The sequence below is a fragment of the Schistocerca gregaria genome, chromosome 3, assembly GCF_023897955.1.
Source record: "Schistocerca gregaria isolate iqSchGreg1 chromosome 3, iqSchGreg1.2, whole genome shotgun sequence".
NCBI classification, from domain to species: domain Eukaryota; kingdom Metazoa; phylum Arthropoda; class Insecta; order Orthoptera; family Acrididae; genus Schistocerca; species Schistocerca gregaria.
In genome coordinates this window covers 183648912-183671397 of record NC_064922.1, presented here as the reverse complement: position 1 = coordinate 183671397, position 22486 = coordinate 183648912, and the positions used below count along the sequence as shown (strand labels likewise).

At 40.4% G+C, this 22486-nt stretch overlaps 1 protein-coding gene across 2 annotated transcripts in view; it reads left to right on the top strand.

Moving 5' to 3' along the window:
- The window catches only part of LOC126355985 (inactive pancreatic lipase-related protein 1-like), a 265959-nt gene that overhangs the window by 66878 nt on the left and 176595 nt on the right, over nt 1–22486 (top strand). Inside the window, exon 1 of one of the 2 annotated variants that reach the window (XM_050006602.1) lies at nt 9599–9648. The exons of the other annotated variant lie outside the window; for it this stretch is intronic. Within the exon in view, the coding sequence (XP_049862559.1) occupies nt 9614–9648 (35 nt within the window). The 5' untranslated portion in view covers nt 9599–9613. Of the gene's footprint in view, nt 1–9598; nt 9649–22486 lie in introns of those variants that run through there. 2 annotated transcript variants of the gene reach the window in all.

Genomic DNA, 22486 nt, shown 5'->3' with positions numbered 1-22486 from the left:
AGTATTACAACAATGCCAAACAGCCACTGAGTGCACACAGCACAGCCAGTGATTTTCATACAGAGCGCTATGTGGCGTTACCAATATAAAAAACATAAACAGCCTACTTACATAGCCCCCATGCTCCCCACAAAAAATTTTAAAAATTGTTTTGGGCACTGGCCAATACAGATTTGAAAAAAAAATTTCATACTTATGATTACAATAACAAAGAAATCAAATGCACACACTTATTGATACAATGTTAGTCAAAAGCTAAAATTTTCTCACAATCCATAAAGACAGTCCTGATCATTCATCACAGTAAAATTGCAGTGTTTTTTTTTTTCTCAAAGTCTGTGCAGCAAAAGAAAGTGCACACGGAAGTAGAGGAATTCCATGCAGTCTTGAAGAAATAGTGTTGCCTTCCAACAGAAAGACAGTGCTGACTCTTGACATGCTGACAGGTAATGGGCCACAACAGAGCAAACCCACTGCAGGGTCAGTCGAAATTTTGAAGAATATTGGTAGGTAGGTCGTCACAGAGAAGACCCGCTGTAGTCCTGCTAGAGATTATGGGATTGGTGGGCCACCAGAAGTGCAGACCCACTGCAGTCCTTGTAGAGATGGCTAGCAGCCAACTGTTGCGACTGTGCAGGTGCACAGTCACCATCGAAGAGTCTTGTGGAGAATATAGCAAGTCCATAAACCACCATTTGTGCACGCACAAAGTTTTTGGAATTATCCTTAGAACCAGCAATGCTGTTAACCAGTCCCTTGCTGAATTATCAACACAGGTGCAAACACTAACAGTCCCTACTTCTCACATATTGTCCATATACTATGACCAACAGAAATGTGTGCAGTGAAATGTAATTTACAAGTTACTTAATTTGATAAACTGGTGTCAATTACAATTTTATAACATGAGAATACAATAACAAAGGTACAAAATACATCATTAAAGAACATAACAATACAGATAACATTTGCAGTAATACAGGCTTTACAAAACAATCGAAATAACAAATACATCAGTGTTACAAAAATTATGACATAAGTACATACATAAAAGATCAGAATAACTTTTGAAACATCAACTTCACACATGAGCATTAGAACAAAACAGAATAAATAATGTGTAAACATATTTACGAGGTAAATGACATTATTAATGCAAATTATATTTGAGGATAACATTATTCCTCATCATAGTGAATGTAGCTTAGTATGAGAAGAGAAAAATTCTATGAAACAGTACACAGTGACAGGAAGAAAATAAATACACAAGGGTACACAAACACATAGTGGGATAACACAAAAGGAAAGGACAGGGTTTGTTTTCAGGGTAACATTTGGTACTGCAGTCCAACCCAAAACTTCATTCCATAGATTGTCCCTCTTATTTCAACATTTGCTCCACCCAAAAAAAAATCCTATCCAAGCATGCTTTCTGTATTCTGATCACATCCTCTTTCAAAAATAGTTTTTCTCCACTATACACTACTTTTTTGCCCAAACCACTTTCTTATAGCTTCTCAATGCTTTTCTTCCAATTCATCATAGTTAGTTTCTTATATAGTCTACCCCCTCTGAAGCTAACTTAAACCTACTGAGCTCAGATCCTAAACTAAGGGACGACGCAATGCAGCAGCACAAAACAATTAACACAAACAACAATGACAAAAAAATGGAAATTGGCAAAGCAGTTGCAATATTATAACTAATACAAGGCACTGTGCAACAAACAAGAAAAATAAATCCGTAGTAAAACTGGCTTAACAGAGTAATACAAAGTGAAATTCAGTAGCACTATGCCTGGCACACAGCAGGAGCAAATGCAATAACTTATACCTAAACATGACAAAGCTCAATCAAAAAAAAAAAACAATAGTACACTAAAGACAACAAAACAGATAAGGGAAATGTATATTCACATCTTAATGTCTATACAATTAAAGTGGTGCACCACAAAAACTTATTAAATTACCAAGTACTTGAAAAGAAAATTATGTATGCAGTTACTGTTACTAGGCCCTTCTTATTGTTCTTTCCTTTCCAAGTGCTCCTTTTTTTTTTTTTTTTGAAGAATGTGGATCATAAAATTATTATTTAACAGATCTGTTGACAGAAAGTTTTCACATTAGCAAATGCATTTAATTTTATTTTATAAAACCAATGCTGTAACACAGCTGGAAAACAGATATCAAATGAAATAAGCAATTATGCAAAGTAAAGAATAAAAACATCATTCAATAGCTATGTGGCATTTCATAAGACAGTAGAAGTTCTCTCAACTCTCGTAGAAAGACACTTGTCATAATCAGGTGTAAAGATGTAAGAATGTTTCCAAGTAATGATCGTGTCGTATTTGCGGTACTTTCTACAAAGAAATGTCAATAGCGAGGATAATGACCTCTTTTTTTTCTCCACCTGTGCCTCTGAAACGCACACACTAATGCCTTGTTTCCAGGTGGCTGTCGCCCAGCTGGGTGCCCACGAAGCATTACGTCCAGGTGGTCACTTAACTTTCTTACCCAAATATTTACGACACCAGTTTCCGCTACAGTAGTAGTCTCATATAAAAAAAATTCACAGGTCAAGAATTTGCGTTACACATCTGTAGAAACAAAATCCTATTGATATAACAGTGTCCAAAAAAATTTCGTCGGCATTGTAATACATTCGCGCATTTACTTACATTTCATAACTCTTAAAGTACGATTCATGGTTTCCAACAACCTTTTTCACAAACCAGAGTTCCTAACCACTACTCATTATTCCTTACCTTATTCGTCGACATTCTTCAATATTTCATCATTATAAATATGTAGCATAATCAAATTCCTCTTATAGCATCAGCTTATTGATCATAAACATACCGCAACAGCGTGATACACATCGTCATCATAACATCATAAAACCTCAGCCAAATCTCAAAATCGTCGTAGCTTCATCAAATAATTTCAAAACCTAAAAAAATTCTCTGCTCATGTCAAAAGTGTCATCTACCTCAAACGTACTTTAAAAATCATGATCCCATACCAAATACATCATTCAAAGCTCTCGTAGTATCACAATGGTTCCAAAAAAAATGACCAGTTCACAAAGTACAGGCAAAATACAGTTTCATAAGTGTGAAGTTATTCAACTGTGTAATTACGTAAACATGTGTCACTGATGTAGTAAAATAAATGTTAGTCTCTTCCAGTTAAATGATCAGATCGCTGTGTAATTTATGTGTTAGAGAAATATGGTACTGATGTGTAAAGTTGTATAAGTAAATACCATATTAGCTGGGGCTCCTTGTGTTTGCCAAACACATGGTACACAAAGTAGGCGTGTACCCCCTTGAGGATTAATGTAATTATATCCTCAGGTGTAACAGATTACAGCAATGGAATGAAATGTATCACAGAAAACCTTTGTATCATTGTACTTCAAATAACTTTAAAAATAAATGTTTTAAGTACAAAATTAATCACTGAAATACGTGTACTGTAGCGCTAAACTGTGCGTCTTGTTGTAAGATAATCTCTGTGGAAGTGTCGTATTTATCGTCCTACGAAAGCTAAGTTCTGCAGAAGTCAATGTACTTACCTCATGATAAACAAAAGTGAAATGCTTTGGGTATAGATTTTGTAATTACTACGCTTATAGCCGTGATGAAGTAAGTACTGTACTGTAACGTATTGTTGTGCTACAGAAACGGCTGTCTCATTGTAGCTATACCACAAAGTTATTACTAAAACATGTTTTACTTTCCAGAAGAATTCAGAAAAACTGTGCAGATATAAAACAGAAACACCGCAAAAGCAACATTGTAAATTATCACTCATTAGTAGCGTCGCGATAAAATCGTGTAGCCGTCAAATAAACCAAATACTAAGTCATCTTTAATATCACAAAAAGTACTTCAAATAAAGAATGTCTTTTCAACTAAACGAAAATGTTGCATTAAAATCTCATTAACAGTATATGTTCTAAGTATGTAAGCCTTATAGTCGTTACGTAATCGTGCAACTAACAAGCAAGAATGTACAAATAATAACACTGTGTCGTCCTTTCACTATAACAATGCATTCGTAATTTCTGTTTAAAGATGTTCCCTAGGTTCTAGACTGGATAGTTAACTTCAAAACATTGTTGCATGTTAACAGTTTTTCAGTGTGACAAAGCATACTAGAAATGTGAAGTGAAATGTTTTATGGCAAAGACAAAGTTAAAAAGCAGATTATATTTCAATAAACGGTTTTACATGTGAAATGTGGTGTAATCTTTTACCCTTTATGATTGGGATTAGGAAAGCTAACTTCTACAAATTCACCTTGACGAGAAGGCCCTGCCCCGTTTGAAGCTCGCCAGTTCTGATGCAATTCAGGTCTGTCGTTACGATCATATCGTCTGTCATCATGTCGGTAATTTCTGTAATTAATTTCTTGTCGGTCACGTGGTGGAGACTTTCTTCCTGAATTGTAACTGCGCGCTGGACCGTTGCGTCTAAAGTTATTCTGTCACCCCTGATAATATTTATTTTGGTTCCCATATTCTCTGTTTCTATGGTAGTCTCTGCGATAGTCATTACCCCGGAGAGGTGACCTTTCCCTGTAATTATTACTACTCTGCCAACGGTTGTCATACGGTTGGTGTCTGTTTTGGTCACGATTTGTATTGTGAGAATAGCCTTGTCGTGTCCCATTATTATTTCTTTCATCGCGGAATTGCGACGAATGTGACCTGTAATTGTTGTGTTCCTGTTTTCGCGGTCCGCGATTGTCAGTGTCAATTTCCAATTCTTGTAACAGTCCCTGAAAAGCTTCAATGTCGTCTTTGCATCGTCCTGCTAAAATAATCTGTCGTAAATGTTCAGGCAATTTGATTAAGCAAATGCGGATGAGTTCTGAGGGGCTGTATGGGTTTGAAAGATACTGATTCTTATGTATCATGTCTTCAAAATATTTCACAAGACTGGAAAATTCAGATTGTTCGAAATGTTTCATCATAATGATGCTATGTTTTACTCGGTCTTGTGTAGCTTGAGACCAATATGCTGAGAGGAAGGTATGATAAAATTCTCCTTCACTGTGACAATCGTGAATGACCGATCGCATCCTTACAGCTGGTTCATTCTCCAAGTAGCTACATATAAATTCTAATCTGTGCTCTAATGACCAGTTGGGAGGAAAACAATGAGAGAATTGATGAAGCCACGCTTGTGGATGAATGTCGTTGCCAGAATTCTTAAATGTTTTGAATTTACGTGTAGTAATGAACAGCTTATAGTCAAAATCATCATGTCGGCGAGTCGCATGTCGGTCATTGTTACATCGTTTTGGCGGTTCCATCTCAAAATTCAGTGTACCTTGCCAATTTCTTTCATGATTTCCGAAATGTCCTGTGTCATTATTTTGTGGTTGTTTTGTATTTCTGTATCCCTCTTCCCCTACTGGGGCGCGAGTGTCCTCTGAAATATGTAATTCTTATATTACTTAAGCCAACTGATCTTGTATTTCCCGCATTTCTCTTTTGTACTGTGTGTTGATTTGATTTTGATTCTGTTTGAATTTTCTAATTTGTTCATACTCTTCAGTGTCAGTGAAGGCCACAGGTTTTCTGTCATTCAGATCATCATCTACCTTTGTAGATAAGTTAGTGAACTGATCTGAAAGTTCGGCTACTTTATCAGATAGTGAAATTATTTTCTCTTTGTGTTTTTCTGAATCAATTTTCAGAGTATCTACTGCGTCCTTTAAGTTTTCTTGAGTTTTTGCAAGTTGCGTAACCGAATCGGTAGATGCAACTGAGTCAATTTTAGCTTGCAAGGTCTCATGATTTTCATGAACAATAGTTTACAGTTCTTTTATAGCTGCTTCGTGATTCTGTAATGCATTTTCATGCCGCGAAAAAATAGGTTGGAAATGCTCACAAATTTGTGTTTTTATGTCATTACAGACTTTTTGACATTTCGATTCGATTTTATGTAATTCAGTAGTTAAATCTCCACTGAGTCTAACTTTTGAAGCTTTTGTTCCATTGCGTCTAACTTTTGCTGTGTTTGTCACTGATTTTGTTCCATTGTGTCTAACTTTTGAAGCTTTTGCTGTGTTTGTCTCTGATTTTGTTCCATTGTGTCTAACGTTTGAAGATTTTGTTCCATTGTGTCTAACTGTTGCTGTGTTTGTCTCTGATTTTGTTTCATTTGTTGCATTAATTACAATAATAATGTATTAGTGTCTGGAATCTGTTCCTCTGTGCTTTTCGGCAGTGAATTTGCACCAGCAACATTCACATTTTGACAAGCAGAAAATGTGTCTTGACTCATTTGAGAAAACGGTGAGAACCCAAAACCTGAGTCTACAGTATTTGCAATGTTGTTTTCTGTCATTACCGATTCCTGAGGCGAGCTGTTGCCGAGCGATCGATCGATAATGCTTCCCTGTTCACTACCTGTTTCACTGTCTACACCATTATTTGACGCCCGCTCCATTTCCCTATGCATAGTTACCAAATTACTACTTAGAATGTCTGTTAATTCATTACACAGTGGTGCTGGTAAGCTACGCTCGTCGTCACTATTATTTCTCAGTGTACTTTGGAGCCTAGTGTTACGTTTTTCACACGCCATTATTGTCACAATATTTCACACGACAACACAGAAAACCACAATTTGAAGAGCAAAATAAGAGAACACATTAACGTAGCACTGAAAATAATATCTAGTTAATTGCAAGTGTAACTGCGAAATACTTCACGCAAAACTACATGCATGCCACAACTGTTTTACTGTACAACAATGAAAAACTACAACTACAGAGGAAATTCTGTCTACAATTACGCGCTAGCAATAAACAAGGCTACACTAACTACACAAACTACAAGAAAAAAATCAGAAGATTGCTGTGAGGTATCCTCGGCTAAGGGTCGACTTATGAAACGTCCCCTTAGAAAAATCATACATGACTGTGCTTAAACTGACACACAATATTTTTTTTTTAGCGCAACGCAATCTGACTTTCAATAATCCCTACAAAAGAATGGCCCTGTTTAACATTAGCCTATACCTTTCGGAAATCACTTACCTCACAAAAATCTTCGTCACTCGAACTACTGCAATACAGCAAGCGCCACTACTGCCAGCTAAATAAAAGATTCAAACTACTGAAGGCACTAACTACTGATAGGCATAGTTAGCAAATGAAAGGTTTTGATAGAGAACAAACAATTTATTTACCTTAATAGTCATAATATATATAGCAGTTCATGACATCCATTCTTACAAATTCCAAAACTCCGCCATCTCTGTCCCCACGTCCACCACTGCTGGCGGCTCACCTCCAACTGCGCAACGCTATGTGCTGTTAACATCCAGCTGCCCAACACTACAATGGCGAGTGTTACAACAATGCCAAACAGCCACTGAGTGCACACAGCACAGCCAGTGATTTTCATACAGAGTGCTATGTGGCGTTACCAATATAAAAAACCTAAACAGCCTATTTACACAGTCATTGGATCTCGACCAACGCGAGCAGCAATGTCGCGATACAATAAACCGCAATCGTGATAGGCTACGGAAACGTGATGGTACGCATTTCTCCTCCTTACACGAGGCATCACAAAAACGTTTCACCAGGCAACGCCCATCAACTGCTGTTTGTGTATGAGAAATCGGTTGGAAACTTTCCTCAAGTCAGCACGTTTTAGGTGTCGCCACCGGCGCCAATCTTGTGAGAATGCTCTGAAATGCTAATCATTTCCATATCACAGCATCTTCTTCCTGTCGGTTAAATTTCGCGTCTTTAGCACGTCATCTTCGTGGTGTAGCAATTTTAATGGCCAGTAGTGTATGTAAAGCAAAGAGCTTGTAGAAGAGATTTGTTTCACGCTATCGAAGATCAAGAATTGCTCATAGCTCTCGAAGTGTGCGTTTTAGAGCTTATGTTTACTTGGCTTTCTTGTCTCGAATGTTCATTCCTGTCATATCCCTGAACATTGATCATCACTTCAGAAACACTTCTGCTGCAACCTACACCCATTTGAACCTACAATTCATGATCTCCTTCTACAATGTTTGCTTCCCATTACCAAACTGACGATGCTACTACAATTTTGCCATTCATGTTTATTCCCTTTTTTTATAAAAATATGTCTGGTGTATTATGCCCTCCAGCCAAACGTCTGTAAGCCTATAAAGCTCTCCAACATTCATTCAATGTGTCCAGTTCCCATGTTCCATACCCTAATGTAGAGGGACGGGGTCTATGATTTTGGTACAAAGTAATCTCCGTCATGCACTGAACAGGGCTTCGCGGAGTGTGTATGTAGAAGGGATGTCAGTCCGAATCTTCCTTCCGTCGTCCTTCGTTTTGCGTACGCCGGCCGCACTGTCGCACGTCCTCTTGGCGATGTGCCATTTGGCAACTACTGCATTGGACATTGCTGGTCTCCCCCCCCCCCCCCCCCCCCTTTCTACGAGATGTTGTGCCGCAGAACGAGTCTTTGTGTGCTGCTGTGTAGCTTTGTAACTGGTGGGCGGGTGGAGGGGGGGTGGGGGGGTTGGGGTGGGTTGAGGAGGAAGAGGAGCAGCAGCATACCCAGCTTCAGTGAGTGTCTCCACTCCTTGTAGTCACCTCCGCTTTTCATAGTGCGTAGAGTTGCCCTCTACCAAAACGACAGCTCGGTAGTTTTGGCACAGTACATAAATGACATACTAAATGGTCGAACTACCTGTAGTATTCGTGGCATTGGTAGGAAAGAAAGATGAATGTGTGAGAGACAACCTGGGAGCCAGCGACTTCTTTGTTTTGCACATAATCAGAGCCCGACGTCGACGTCCATTGTGTGTTTTACACCTTTACAAAATATAAATTGCATTTTGTAAGTAAAAAAAAATTAGTTACCCACATAACTTCTTTTCTTGTGCGTAACAAAAGCAAGTAGTTAACATGCACAAACACAAAAATATCTTTATAATTATTGTTATTTTGTACTCAATTGAACGTTCTTCATGATCAAGGCAAGTTATTATTAAGTGAAAGTTGTTTAGCTATAACAGAAACCTGTTTTATGGAAACTTGATGAAGTGCTGAAGCAATGTTTGATAACTTTTTGTTTTGCATTCTTTAAATTTTACCTTTTTGAGTTGATTGTTTTCTAGCACTATATGATGAATCTATTTTTTTTTAAATTTTTACTGAGACATCACTCTGTTTCAGCTTACAATTCAACAGTTTTCCAATGAAAACTCAATTAAACATTAAAATTTCAATTGTGCTATAAAGTAATAGACTGGAGTGAAACTATGTAGGATAAAAATGTTTCGTAGCATACATGGTGGCACTATACTGGGTGATCCATTGATCGTGACCTGGACAAATATCTCACGAAATAATCGTCAAACGAACAAACTACAAAGAAAGAAACTTGTCTAGCTTCAAGGGGGAAACCAGATGGCGCTATGGTTGGCCCCCTAGATGGCGTTGCCATAGGTCAAGCAGATATCAACAGTTTTTTTTTTTTAGTAGGAACCCCCATTTTTATTACATATTCGTGTGCTACATAAAGAAATATGAATGTTTTAATTGGACCACATTTTTCGCTTTCTGGTAGATGACGTTGTAATAGTCACAAACATATGGCTCACAATTTTAGACGGACAATTGGTAACAGGTAGGTTCTTTAAATTAAAATACAAAACGTAACTACGTTTGAACATCTTATTTCGGTTGTTCCAATGTGATACATGTACCTTTGTGAACTTATCATTTCTGAGAACGCTTGCTGTTGCAACGTGATTACATGTAAATACCACATTAATGCAATAAATGCTCAAAATGATGTCCGTCAACCTCAATGCAATTGGCAATACGTGTAACGACATTGCTCTCAACAGCGAGTAGTTCGTTTTCTGTAATGTTCGCACATGCATTGACAATGCGCTGACGCATGTTGACAGGCGTTGTCGGTGGATCACGATACCAAATATCCTTCAACTTTCCCCACAGAAAGAAATCCGCGGACGTCAGATCCGGTGAACGTGCGGGCCATGGTATGGTGCTTCGACGACCAATCCACCTGTAATGAAATATGCTATTCAATACCGCTTCAACAACACGCGAGCTATGTGCCGGACATCCATCATGTTGGAAGCACATCGCCATTCTGTCATGCAGTGAAACATCTGGCAGTAACATCGGTAGTACATTACGTAGGAAATCAGCATACGTTGCACCATTTAGATGGCCATCGATAAAATGGGGGCCAATTATCCTTCCTCCCATAATGCCGCACCATACATTAACCCGCCAAGGTCGCTGATGTTCCATTTGTCGCATCCATCGTGGATTTTCCGTTGCCCAATAGTGCATATTATGCCGGTTTACGTTACCGCTGTTAGCGAATGAGGCTTCGTCGCTAAATAGAACGCGTGCAAAAACTCTGTTATCGTCCCATCATTTCTCCTGTGCCAGTGGCAGAACTGTACACGACGTTCAAAGTCGTCGCCATGCAATTCCTGGTGCATAGAAATGTACGTGTGCAATCGATGTTGATGTAGCAATCTCAACACCGACCTTTTTGAGATTCCCGACTCTCGCGCAATTTGTTTTGCTATTGATGTGCGGATTAGCCGCCACAGCAGCTAAAACACCTACTTGGGCATCATCATTTGTTTCAGGTCGTGGTTGACGTTTCACATGTGGCTGAACACTTCCTGTTTCGTTAAATTACATAACTATCCGGCGAACGGTCCGGACACTTAGATGATGTCGTCCAGGATACCGAGCAGCATACATAGCACACTCCCGGTCACTATCAATGGACCATCCTGTATACGTATATAAACAGTTCGTAGGCGGTTCAGCGCTCCCACTGTCCAGGGGAATCCAGTAACAAACTGATCGCTTACTCAGACAATGCAATCGAAATAACAACGTTCAATAGGTATGTTACACACTCAACATACGGGTAATATGTGTGCGATCTTAACTGACCAAAGCCGCTAGGAAAACTATCATAGTCTATCCTTACTTAATACAGTCTACAGTAGCCTACAGCTGTTTCACAACTCTAATAATGAGTAATGGACTGGCTGCAGCATCAGCAAACACGTTTCTGATCAAGCATGAAAGTATACCATACAGACGACTTTTGATAATTCGAAGGTCAAGGGATGTGAGCAAAAGTTTGAAGAACTGAAAGTTCAGTGTAACATAAGTCACATCGTTCAATGAAAAGTCAAGTAAGGGTATCCTTTAAAACAAAATATGCTGCCATTTCAATAACATTTGCATTTATTTACAAAGCAACGACTTTCTCCACAATTCTTCTTAAAAAACATTGTGTTTTTGAAACGTGAAACGTGATGAGCCCCCCGTCACCACGGATGCGTCCTTCAACCCCGAGATTTAACTTCGAATGTCTTAGGCTTTTCTGTCATGTAAAGTCTGTTAAGCATTTTTCAACCCCTACGCTGAGCTAATTCAATAAACATTCTATTAGACACGGGAACAGACATCCTCGGTTTTCCGTCCTTCCACAATGTTTTTTCAGCAGTCCGATCGTTTTGCTTCGTGGTGAATGGCGGAATCCCGAATGCTTTTCTTACATCTTTGCTTTCATTCCACATGTTACTACTTCCATAACTTGCTTCATTTCCGCAAGAATCAACCATCTGTACTACTTTGATATCATTCTCACCAGTGATTTTCTTGCTACTGTACGTTATGCATCATTCCGTAAACAAAGGAGCGTCGCGAAGGTTTGAATGATGAAACAGATAAAGAAACAACTGACGATACACTTGAAATTACCGAGTATATGTTAGTAGCCTCGCGCGACCGCTACGGTCGCAGGTTCGAATCCTGCCGCGGGCATGGATGTATGTGATGTCTTTAGGTTAGTTAGGTTTAAGTAGTTCTAAGTTCTAGGGGACTGATGACCTTAGAAGTTAAGTCCCATAGTGCTCAGAGCCACTTGAACCATTTTTTTCTTTTTGTTAGTAGCCGTTAACTTTCAATTGTATTTCGTTTCCGGGTGCTATGTCATTACTATCACTTCCATTAATTCAGCATATCAAACAACGTAATTTTCTTCAGTTTAACGAGATTTTTTCAAGAGACTAGACAACTGTTTCGATTTATCTAGAAATTTGATTTATCGAGATACAGATTAGCAGACGTTCACTGTAAGATCCTTTCGATTCTCAGGTAAGCTACCTTGCCTTACAATAAAACTCAAGTCTGCGTGAAAAGTGATCAGTCATCTGGTCTGTTCTTTGAGAATGAAGCAGGGCAATTAGGAGCGAACAACAAACAAAACAGGAAAAATCGTATCAAGGCTCTTGAGTACTGCAGTTGCTTTGGTTCGCTGTACAAATTGACAATGGGAGATTAAAGGACAACAATATCTCCACTGGAAGTCACCTAACGAACATGAAGAAGGCAATCATTAAGGAAATGAAAATTAACCAGGTTACAGGCTGCAATGACATAGATACTGAACTCCTCAAAATGGTATACTTGAGTGCATTTCGGAAATGGAGGAATCCATGACAATGGGTGGGCGCGCTGACACATGTTATTTACAAGAAACGGAAAATGATGGCTAACAATTGTAATTTTCGTTCGTTCTGTTCCTCGTTAATATAATACAAAGCGTCTGAAACCAGGCTAGATGAAAGACTTGAATAAGAACGAGGAGAATGCCAAGGAGGATACCGGTAAGGTAGATACCACGCTGAAAAGACCTTCAACCTGGACTACAGCATAAAGTAAAACATGCTGGGACGAAACAAATCTCTTCGTTGGTTTTAAGAAAACTCAAGATTCTGAAGACAGAACCACCCTTTGGGATACTGAAACATGTCATACGAGAAGACAGACAAGGAATATCATCACGTACGCTCTTCCCTACACCAAATCATATCCTGAAGTAAAGGGAAAGATCTCACATTGCTTTAAGAACAATAATGACCTGATATAATAGTGTATTCTGAAGAAGCAGATGAGAAAATTGAAGGATGGAATCCCGGATGAAGAAGCTTACTGAACTGGAAGAGGGGAAAGTCGTCTGCAGATAGACAGTCTGCCGTGTGCAGACGATGTCGTAGTATTCACCAATGACTTGGAACCAGCCAACAAAAGAACTAAACATCTGCAATGCATATTAAAAATGACTGACTACGAATATCGTACGTTAAAACGGTTTCCAACCAAGATACATCACGCACACTGATATTAGAAAAGGAGTGAAGACAGTAAATAACTTAAAATATTTGAGAGAAGTCGCACAAGAGAACGTATTGAAGCAAGTTAAATTTTGAGAAAAACAGAAATCGCTTACCAAGGAAATGAAAAACCATTATCGCATGGGTGAGATAACAGTTGGCTGCTGCTGCCAAACCTGAACTCGGTCGCAACTGGAAAATGGGACTTGAATGACATCAGAAAAACTGAAAGAAAGTAATAGAATTAATACAAAGATGAAAAATGGAGAGAAGAGGCTTATACCTAACAAAACTTACCAAAAGTCAGAGTGGTAGCATGGAGAGAGAAAAAAGAATCGCTGATTAAAAAAAAAAAAACGAATGTTATGGACATATATTAAGAATGGACAATGACAGATTACCAAAAAGAATTTTCCGGTTTTGCGATGAAAGAACGGAGGCAACATGATGTCAGGAAGAGGACCTCTTATTATCAAGTTAACAGATAATTAAATTTAGACAACAGATGAACCAGCTATGAGGTTCACTGGAGATTGGGGAAGAGCCGTTAAACAAGAAGAAAATAGTCAAAGAACAGAAGGGAGAAGTCAGCAGAGTTGTCAAGATATACTTCTGAGAATGTGAGGATTGGAGTGGTGAAAAATAATGCAAAGACTGTCAAATGTGCCCTGAAGGCTGCCTACACAAACCTAAATAAGAAGAACGATATATATCAAATGTTCTAATGCATTAGCATATGATACTCAGATAAAGCCCTTGATGCCTCTTATACCCCGCTAAATAATAAAGGTCATATACACTGTCCTATCATATTAACGTAACTACCCGTCGAAAGCCTGAATAACCACATTTTATGCCGCGGACTGCTGAGAGACGTGCAGGAAGATTGTCACTGAAGTTCTGGAAGATACCGACAGGGGAGAGGAACTACGCCGACTCCAGTGGGGTAGGTTTCTCGGTTGAGGATCCATGTCTCGTAGAGCCCGATCGACGTGGTTCTAAAGATTGTCGATTGGGTTTTAACCTGGGGAGTTTGGTGGCCAGAAGGGTACGGTAAACTCATCCTGGTGCTCTTGGAACCATGGACGTACACAAAGGGCTGTGTGGCACGTTGCATTGTCCTGCTGGTGATGCCATCGTGCTGAATAAAAACAAAAGGCATGTATGGGTGGACATGGTCCTCAATAATAGATGCATACTTGCGTTGACACAGTGTTCCTTCAAGAACGACGGCATCATACAGGAAGTGCCAAGAAAACATTCTCCACAGAATAATGCTCTCACCTTCAGCCCGGATCCTTCCGATGATTGTTGCAGGTTGTTTGCTTACAGATGTTTCACACCGTGCACATCAACGCCATTTGTCCGATGGATCATAAACGTGATTCATCTGAAAAAGCCATCTGATGGCACCCAGTGGGCGTCCAGTTCCGATACTGGCTGCAAATTCCAGCTAATGTTGCCAGTGAGCAGCAGTCGGCGTGGTTGCAGGAACCAAGCGCCTGCTGCAAAGACCTATACTCAAGAACCTTCACTGAACGGTCGCTGAGGAGACACTGTTGGTAGCCCCTTCGTATATCTGGGCGTTTAGTTGCTCAACAGTTACACATCTCTTCGCCCATACACATCTCCGCATCCTTTGTTGGGCAATCTAGGTGGCCAAATCGTCACGTCCTGTGGGGCTCGACCAATACTTGCCCTCAGGTCAGATTCTAGAGAGCCTCATGACGTCTCACGAGCTGTGCATCCTCATCACGGGTACTGACACACATTTCTCTACTGCTACTAGGTCATTCTCAGCCATCAACCTCTCTTTCTGTTCTTCCGCCCTCGCTGACTGTTCAGTTGGAGGTCATTGACGACGTCCACTCCAGTGACCACTTCCCAATCCACCTTCACCTACCAAATGGCTCACCACCTGAAGGTAAGCCCACAAAATGGATGGTCAGCAGGGCTAACTGGACGCGTTTCAGCGAGCTGGCTGTGTTCGAACACTGTGACAGCATCCGAGGATGGGTGGGCCAGATCACACGAGTGTTCCATTGTGCCGCTGACTTCTCCACCCCACAGCCCTCAGGTCATCTTAGGAGACGACAAGTACCTTTTGGACAGATGAGTGCCATTTCGCGATCTGAGAAAGGCATGTGGCTCTCCGACATTTTAAACGCCGACCGACAGCAAACAACCATAGGGCCTTTCGAATAGCGAAGGCCAAGGCTCGACGTGTCATTAGGGAGAGTAAGCAAAGGTCATGGCAGGCGTTCCTGGACTCCACCAATCGTTACACTTCTTCTGTAAAAGTATGAGAAGCCATACGGAGGATTTCTAGTAAATACAGCCGTATACCGATAGCAGCAGTGTTGAAACAGGGGTGCCTGCAAACAACACCCAGAGACATTGCTCGGACACTGGCCAAACATTTTGCACAAACTACTGACAATGCAAGCCAGGATCCGGCGTTTCGTCGCTATTGTGCGACTGTAGAGAGTGAAGGTCTTGGGGAGCGGACAGGGTGTGTCTCCTTCAATTTTATCGGGATTTTGTGCGTTTGCGGCTGGACTATGGTTGCACGGTGTATGGATCAATTAGGCCCTCTTACTAGCGTATCACTGATACTGTCCATCATGAGGGTTTTCAGCTGGCCCCAGGTGTTTATCGGATCAGTACCATACCTAGCATCTGTGCTGAGGCAGGGGAACCTGCACTTACTATCTGACGCCAGCTCCTCATCGTGCGTCAGGCACGAAAGTTCCTTGCAGCTCCAACTTTACTGCACACCATACTGTTGTTTATCCATCTCTGGAACGCCTTTTTTCCAACCGTCCACGAACCACGATGCTATTTTGGAGCCGCGTGCCGTGTGTGTTGGAGTCACTCGGTGTGAAGTCAGTACGACCCAAGACCCAGGGTTTTAACCGCCTGCCGCCCTGGTTACTGGAGAGGCCCATTTCTCAGAATAATAACGTTTCAAACATTGTATTGTAGATTGCCGTCCTGACAGCTTACTTCAAAATGTTTTGAACAGTCATGACGATGATACCAGGCAGAAACCCAATGTTAAATTTCCATTCAGTCTCCAAGTAAACTATGTATATTTCCAAGCTTGTATTGTCGAATTTCGTTCTTAAGGCTTATTTAAACTAGCAAGTTGTTTAACAATATTAAAATTTTTTGTCGTTTGTAAGCGTAGTTATTTTAAAACGCAAAAGGTTAAAATGAAAACAGAGCAAAAAAAGCCACCCCCTTAAGGTGCCGCCTTTAGGCCTGTGCCCAGTGGTCCTATATGTAAATCCGCCACAGCATCAAAGCGTAGTCTGGAAACAATTGTGTGTGTCCTATTCTAAAGTAGCATGAAGCTAGCCTGGAATCAGTGCTATGCGCTTTTGTAATATATGAAATGCTGCATCTGCTCTGTTGATTTCCGATTTTCGTTATTCACATCCATAACACGAGATATGCTTTATAATAGATTTGTAATGACTGACTTACTTTCCTTCTGTTGAAATCTGTAAGTTCTGATATTATGGATTATTAATGGCAACAGACCATAGGCATACTGACAGTTGCAGCATCAAGTGTGTGCCTAACTGATGATTGAAATTACACTCCAGAGAAGAGGTTGATTATAGTCAACTGTTATAAAACCCTGTTCTATTAGTTAAATGTCCACCTTATAGAGACACAGTGTTTCAAATAGAATGTTTCAGAATGCCCCAAACTCCTTCTGTACACTGCACACAAAGCATTTGGGTGTTTCACATCACACTCAAAGATTTCTTACACCATTATGTAAGATTCACCTGCTTAAGATTAAATTCTACTGGCGTGTGTGTCAACCATTCTTGCATTTATAATCTGTCTATGTTCTTCCAGAGACGGAAGACGTCTCCATAACCACTTTTACACGAATGGGATGACTTTTCCTTCAGACATCACGCATCACTGCTAGCTTTGATGTTTCCGAAACTTTGACACTTATCTCGGTTCATGTGGCATGCAGCAAGACATGAATTTCACCAATAGAAAAGGCTGCTTTGTTATCTCTAGAACTATTGCAACACAACAGTATGAAACTTGAAGTGCCAGATGATCATATTGATATCTGTACTTAAAACAAGTAATCTGAGTGAATAATAACTGGGGGAAAATGTTAAGTGGTTCTACATGTCGCTGAATGTAGGTTAGTTGACTGGTTACTACCTGTTGGGTGAAACACTCTTCAGGCTCAAACTGGCATCTTTTGTCTGACAGGATTGGAATTGCAGAAGAAACAAAATCTTTTGTCCTAGACCTGGTATAGGGGTGGTGGTATGGTGTATGATGTATGGAATGGTATGATGTATGGTATGGGGGTAATCTTTCCCTTTGTTCCAGAACCACAGGCTTGGATCTGTAGGTGAAAGAAACATCTCTTGTCACAGGGCAAATACTTGACATAAATGAGTAGCATTCCAGTATTCCAAGTCAACTATCTTGAATTCGAGCATGAGAATGACCCATCTTCGTTTTTTTTAACTTCCCACCATTTAATATTAGAACACCTGCCCTACTTCCACAGTGACAGCATATAAGTGGAGGTAAAATCCTGTAGCACAATTGAGTTATTTTTGAATTTCCCACTAAACTTTGAATTTTCTGGCATTTTGTACATAGGGGATTTCGCCTTTGTCAGAAATTTGACAAAAGTGTATGATGTTATAGGACAAGGGAACCCTGGCAACAACGCAGGGTACACCAGAACCCACCCAGTCCACCTACTGCTGTGGACAGGGCCCCTACTCAAATCGTCCAGGACTGGTGTTGCGAGCACAAGGGTGAATCCTTGAATCCCTCCCGGCCAGTACTGTCACCAGATCTCAACACTGTTGAGCCTTTGTGGTCTACTTTGGAGAGAAGACTGAATCACGGGTATCCACATGAAACATCGTTACGTGTACTTGGCACTGTTATGCAGGAAGAGTGGTAGAACATCCCTGTGAAAAATATACAGGACCTGTATTTACCAATTCAGGGACAACTACATCTACATCTACGTGATTGCTATTCACAAAAAGTGCCTGGCAGAGTGTTCAATGAACCACCTTCAAGCTGTGTCTCTACTGTTCCACTCTCGAACGGCACGCGAGAAAAACGAGCACTTACATTTTTCTGTGCGAGCCCTGATTTCTCTTATTTCATCGTGATGATCATTTCTCCCTATGTAGGTGGATGCCAGCAGAATGTTTTCGCAATCGGAGGAGAAAACTGTTTGAAATTTCATGAGAAGATCCCGACGCAACGCAAAACGCCTTTGTTTAAATGATTGCCACTTCACGTATCATATCTGTGACACTATCTCCCCTGTTTTGCGATAGTACAAAACGAGCTGCCCTTCTTTGTACTTTTTCGATGTTATCCGTCAGTTCCGCCGGATGCGGATTAAATTACTTGTATTTGTAATCCTAAAGTATTTAGTTGAATTTACAGCCTTCAGATTTGCGTGACTTATCGCGTAATCGGAATGTAGCTGATTTCTTTTATTACTCATGTGAATAACTTCACACTTTTCCTTATTCAGGGCCAATTGCCACTTTTCGCACCGTACAGATGTCTTATCTAAATCATTTTGCAAGTCGTTTTGATCATCCGATGACTTTACAAGACGGTAAATGTTAGCATCATCTGCAAACAATCCAAGAGGGCTACTCAGATTGTCTCCTATGTCGTTAATATAGATCAGGAACAATAGAGGGCCTATAACACTTTCTTGGGGAACGCCGGATATTACTTCTGTTTTACTCGATGACTTTCCGTCTATTACTACGAACTGTGACCTTTCTGACTGGAAATCACGTATCCAGTCGCACAACTGCGGCGATACTCCGTAGGCAAGCAGTTTGGTTAGAAGACACTTGTGAGGAGCGGTGTCGAAAGCCTTCTGGAAATCTAAAAATATGGGATCAATTTGACATCCCCTGTCGATAGCACTTATTACTTCATGGGTATAAAGAGCTAGTTGTGTTTCACAAGAACGATATTTTCTGAAACTGTGCTGACTATGTGTCAATAAATTGTTTTCTTCGAGGTACTTCATAATGTTCGAATACAGTATACGTTCCAAAACCCTACTGCAAATCGACGTTAGTGGTATAGACCTGTAATTTAGCGGATTACTCCTACTTCCCTTTTTGGGTATTGGTCTGACTTGAACAATTTTCCAGTCTTTCTGTGAGCTAGTGGTTGTATATAATTGCTAAATATGGAGCTATTTTATCAGCATACTCTGAGAGGAACCTGACTGGTATACAATCTGGACCGGAGACCTTGCCTTTATTAAGTGATTTAAGCTCCTTCGTTACTCCGAGGATATCTACTTCTATGTTTCTCATCTTGGCAGTTGTTCTTGATTGGAATTCAGGAATATTTACTTCGTCATCTTAGGTGAAGGAGTTACGGAAAACCTGTTTAATAACTGTGCTTTAGTGGCACTGTCATCAGTGATTTCACAGTTGTTATCGTGCAGTGAAGGTACTGATTGCGTCTTGCCACTGGTTTGCTTTATGTATGACCAGAATCTCTTTGGGTTTTCTGCCAGATTTTGAGACAGAATTTCGTTGTGGAAATTATTAAAATCATCTCGCACTGAAGTACGCGCCATATTTCGAACTTCTGTAAAGCTTTGCCAATCTTGGGGGTTTTGCGTTCTTTTAAATTTGGCATGCTTTTTTCGTTGCTTCTGCAACAACGATCTGACCCGTTTTGTGTACCATGGGGGATCAGTACCATCACTTATTAATTTATGTGGTATATATCTCTCAATTGCTGTCGATACTATCTCTTTGAAAACATTTCACAACTTTTCTACATTTACATGATCAGATCGGAAGGAGTGAACTGTCTCTTAAAAAGGCGTTAAGAACATTTTTATGAGCTTTTTTTTAAATAGATGTACTTTGCGTTTCTTTTTGATGGTTGTAGGTGTTACGGTATTCGGCCCAGCAGCAACTGCCTTGTGGTCGCTGATCCCTGTATTCGTCACAGTGCTCACTATTTGTCCAGGATTATTTGTTGCTAAAAGGTCAAGTATGCTTTCGCAACCATTTACGCTTCGAGTGGGCTCATGAACTAATTGTTCAAAATAATTTTCTGAGAAAGCATTCAGTATAATTTCGGATGACGTTTTATGCCTGCCACCGGCTTTAAACGTATAATTTTTCCAGCATATCAAGGGTAGATTGAAGTCACCACCGAGTGGTTTCTCGCATGCCAAAGGGTTTCCTGCGCAATATTAGGCACAGTAAAATTGTTTTTTTGGAATTTCCATATTTTTGTCTCCTGTAGTAAATTACCCCGGCAGTTGGCAGAACTAACAAATTAAGGGCTGCATAAAGATTTCTACGGTATAGACTTTTTGACGACGTACTGCCACAGTGAAATTTCATACAGGCTGTATCATATCTTCAGCAACATGGTACCGTCAGATTGAAGATTGAGCCAGTATCCTTGACCAGTGCTTGTCACAGATCGCCTGCATAGCCATTCCGCGATGTCCTTTTTGTTTATGTCGTAAGCACTAGCGAACATTGACAGTGAAAGATTTTACTAGAATCTTGTTCAATAAACAAGACAGTTTTTGGTGAATGACTAAGCTCCTGGATGTCACGATTAGAATCAGAAACTATTACTGAATAGCCAGTTCTGACAATTCCAAAGTACATATTCTGGTCGATGTCAAATTTCCTGCGAGCTTTGTTGGCAAACGGTGTGCACTCAGCCCTTGTGAGACACGCTGAGGAGCTACTTGATTGAGAAGTAGCGGCTCCGGTCTCGTAAACTGACACACGGCCGAGGGAGCGGTATGCTGACCACATGCTCAACATATCCGCATCCAGTGGCGCTGGTGGATGAGGATGACACGGCGACCGGTCGGTACCTTTGGGCCTTCAGTCTAGTCTTATATTCAGGAATAAAAGTTAGCGTAGAGTACTGAAAAGACTAGTAGCAGCCAGCTTCTAGATATATATGAGTTTGGGTTCTGGTGAAAAGTATGAACATGCAAAGCAATATTGATCTTACAATGTGTCTTAGGATATAGGTAAAAAACTGACTACCCGACTTATGAAGCATCTGTAGATCGACAGAAGCTTTTGACAGCGTTAATGAAGGTAGCACTGAGAAAATATGGGAGATGAAAAGTTATTTCCAATTTGCGCTTGATGATGAAATATCTACGTCTCATTGGTCCAAAACTGACATCTTGAGACAGTGGAATGTAGTATGATCCTTGCAGAGAAGAAAAACAACCACTAGCCTCTTTTGATGATGCTATTTATTCACATAAATAGCGCCGTTAGTGGTTTCGAACCAACAGATTCGTCATTAGACGGCTGTTTACGTTAAGATACACATTTGCTATTGCCTGCATTAGCTTTTCCTTTTTATTGCCGCTTTGTGAGGAAAATTGATGCAATAGTGACAAGTATGTGGACCACTTTTTAGATATTTATTTACGCACATGGTGTAAAGACAGAACGCGCGCTCGACCACACACACACACACACACACACACACACACACACACACACAAGTTTGTCACATGAGTGTGTGGGTGCCTTATACTATTGCGTACGTATGTCTTAAAACTGCTTCATATCTTCACCACCCCATGAATACAAGCAGTTGGCATTGCAATGAAACGCTGCAGTTTTCTATTGCACCACCACCCAAGGAATTTTCATCACAAGGACGCAAACCAATGTGAACAACTGCAATTGGATTGTTTGGGCGAAGAGACCGAACAGCGAGATCTCGGTCTCATCGGATTAGGGAAGGACGGGGAAGGAAGTCGGCCATGCCCTTTCAAAGGAACCATCCCAGCGTTTGCCTGGAGTGATTTAGGGAAATCACGGAAAACCAAAATCAGGATGGCCGGATGCGGGATGGAGCCGTCGTCATCCCGAATGCGAGTCCAGTGTGCTGACCACTGCGCCACCTCACTCGGTGTGAACAACTACAAATATGTATGTTAACACGAACAGCCATCTAATGATAAACCTGTCGATTCGAAACGGATAACAGCGCTATTTCTTCTTCTTCTTTCGAATAACCCATTTGGAGAGTACGATGAATCAACTTTGGCTAATCTTCACTGTATTAGATTTCCTCAGTTTCCAAATTTCCTTCATCCTTTTAGAGTGTTGTTCCCTTTCTTCTTGAGCCCACTTTCGTCTAGTTATTTTCTTTCTCTCCTGAAATTATGCCTTTTGAACTGCCTTTCTGAAATGTGTTCTGTTTTCTATTGTG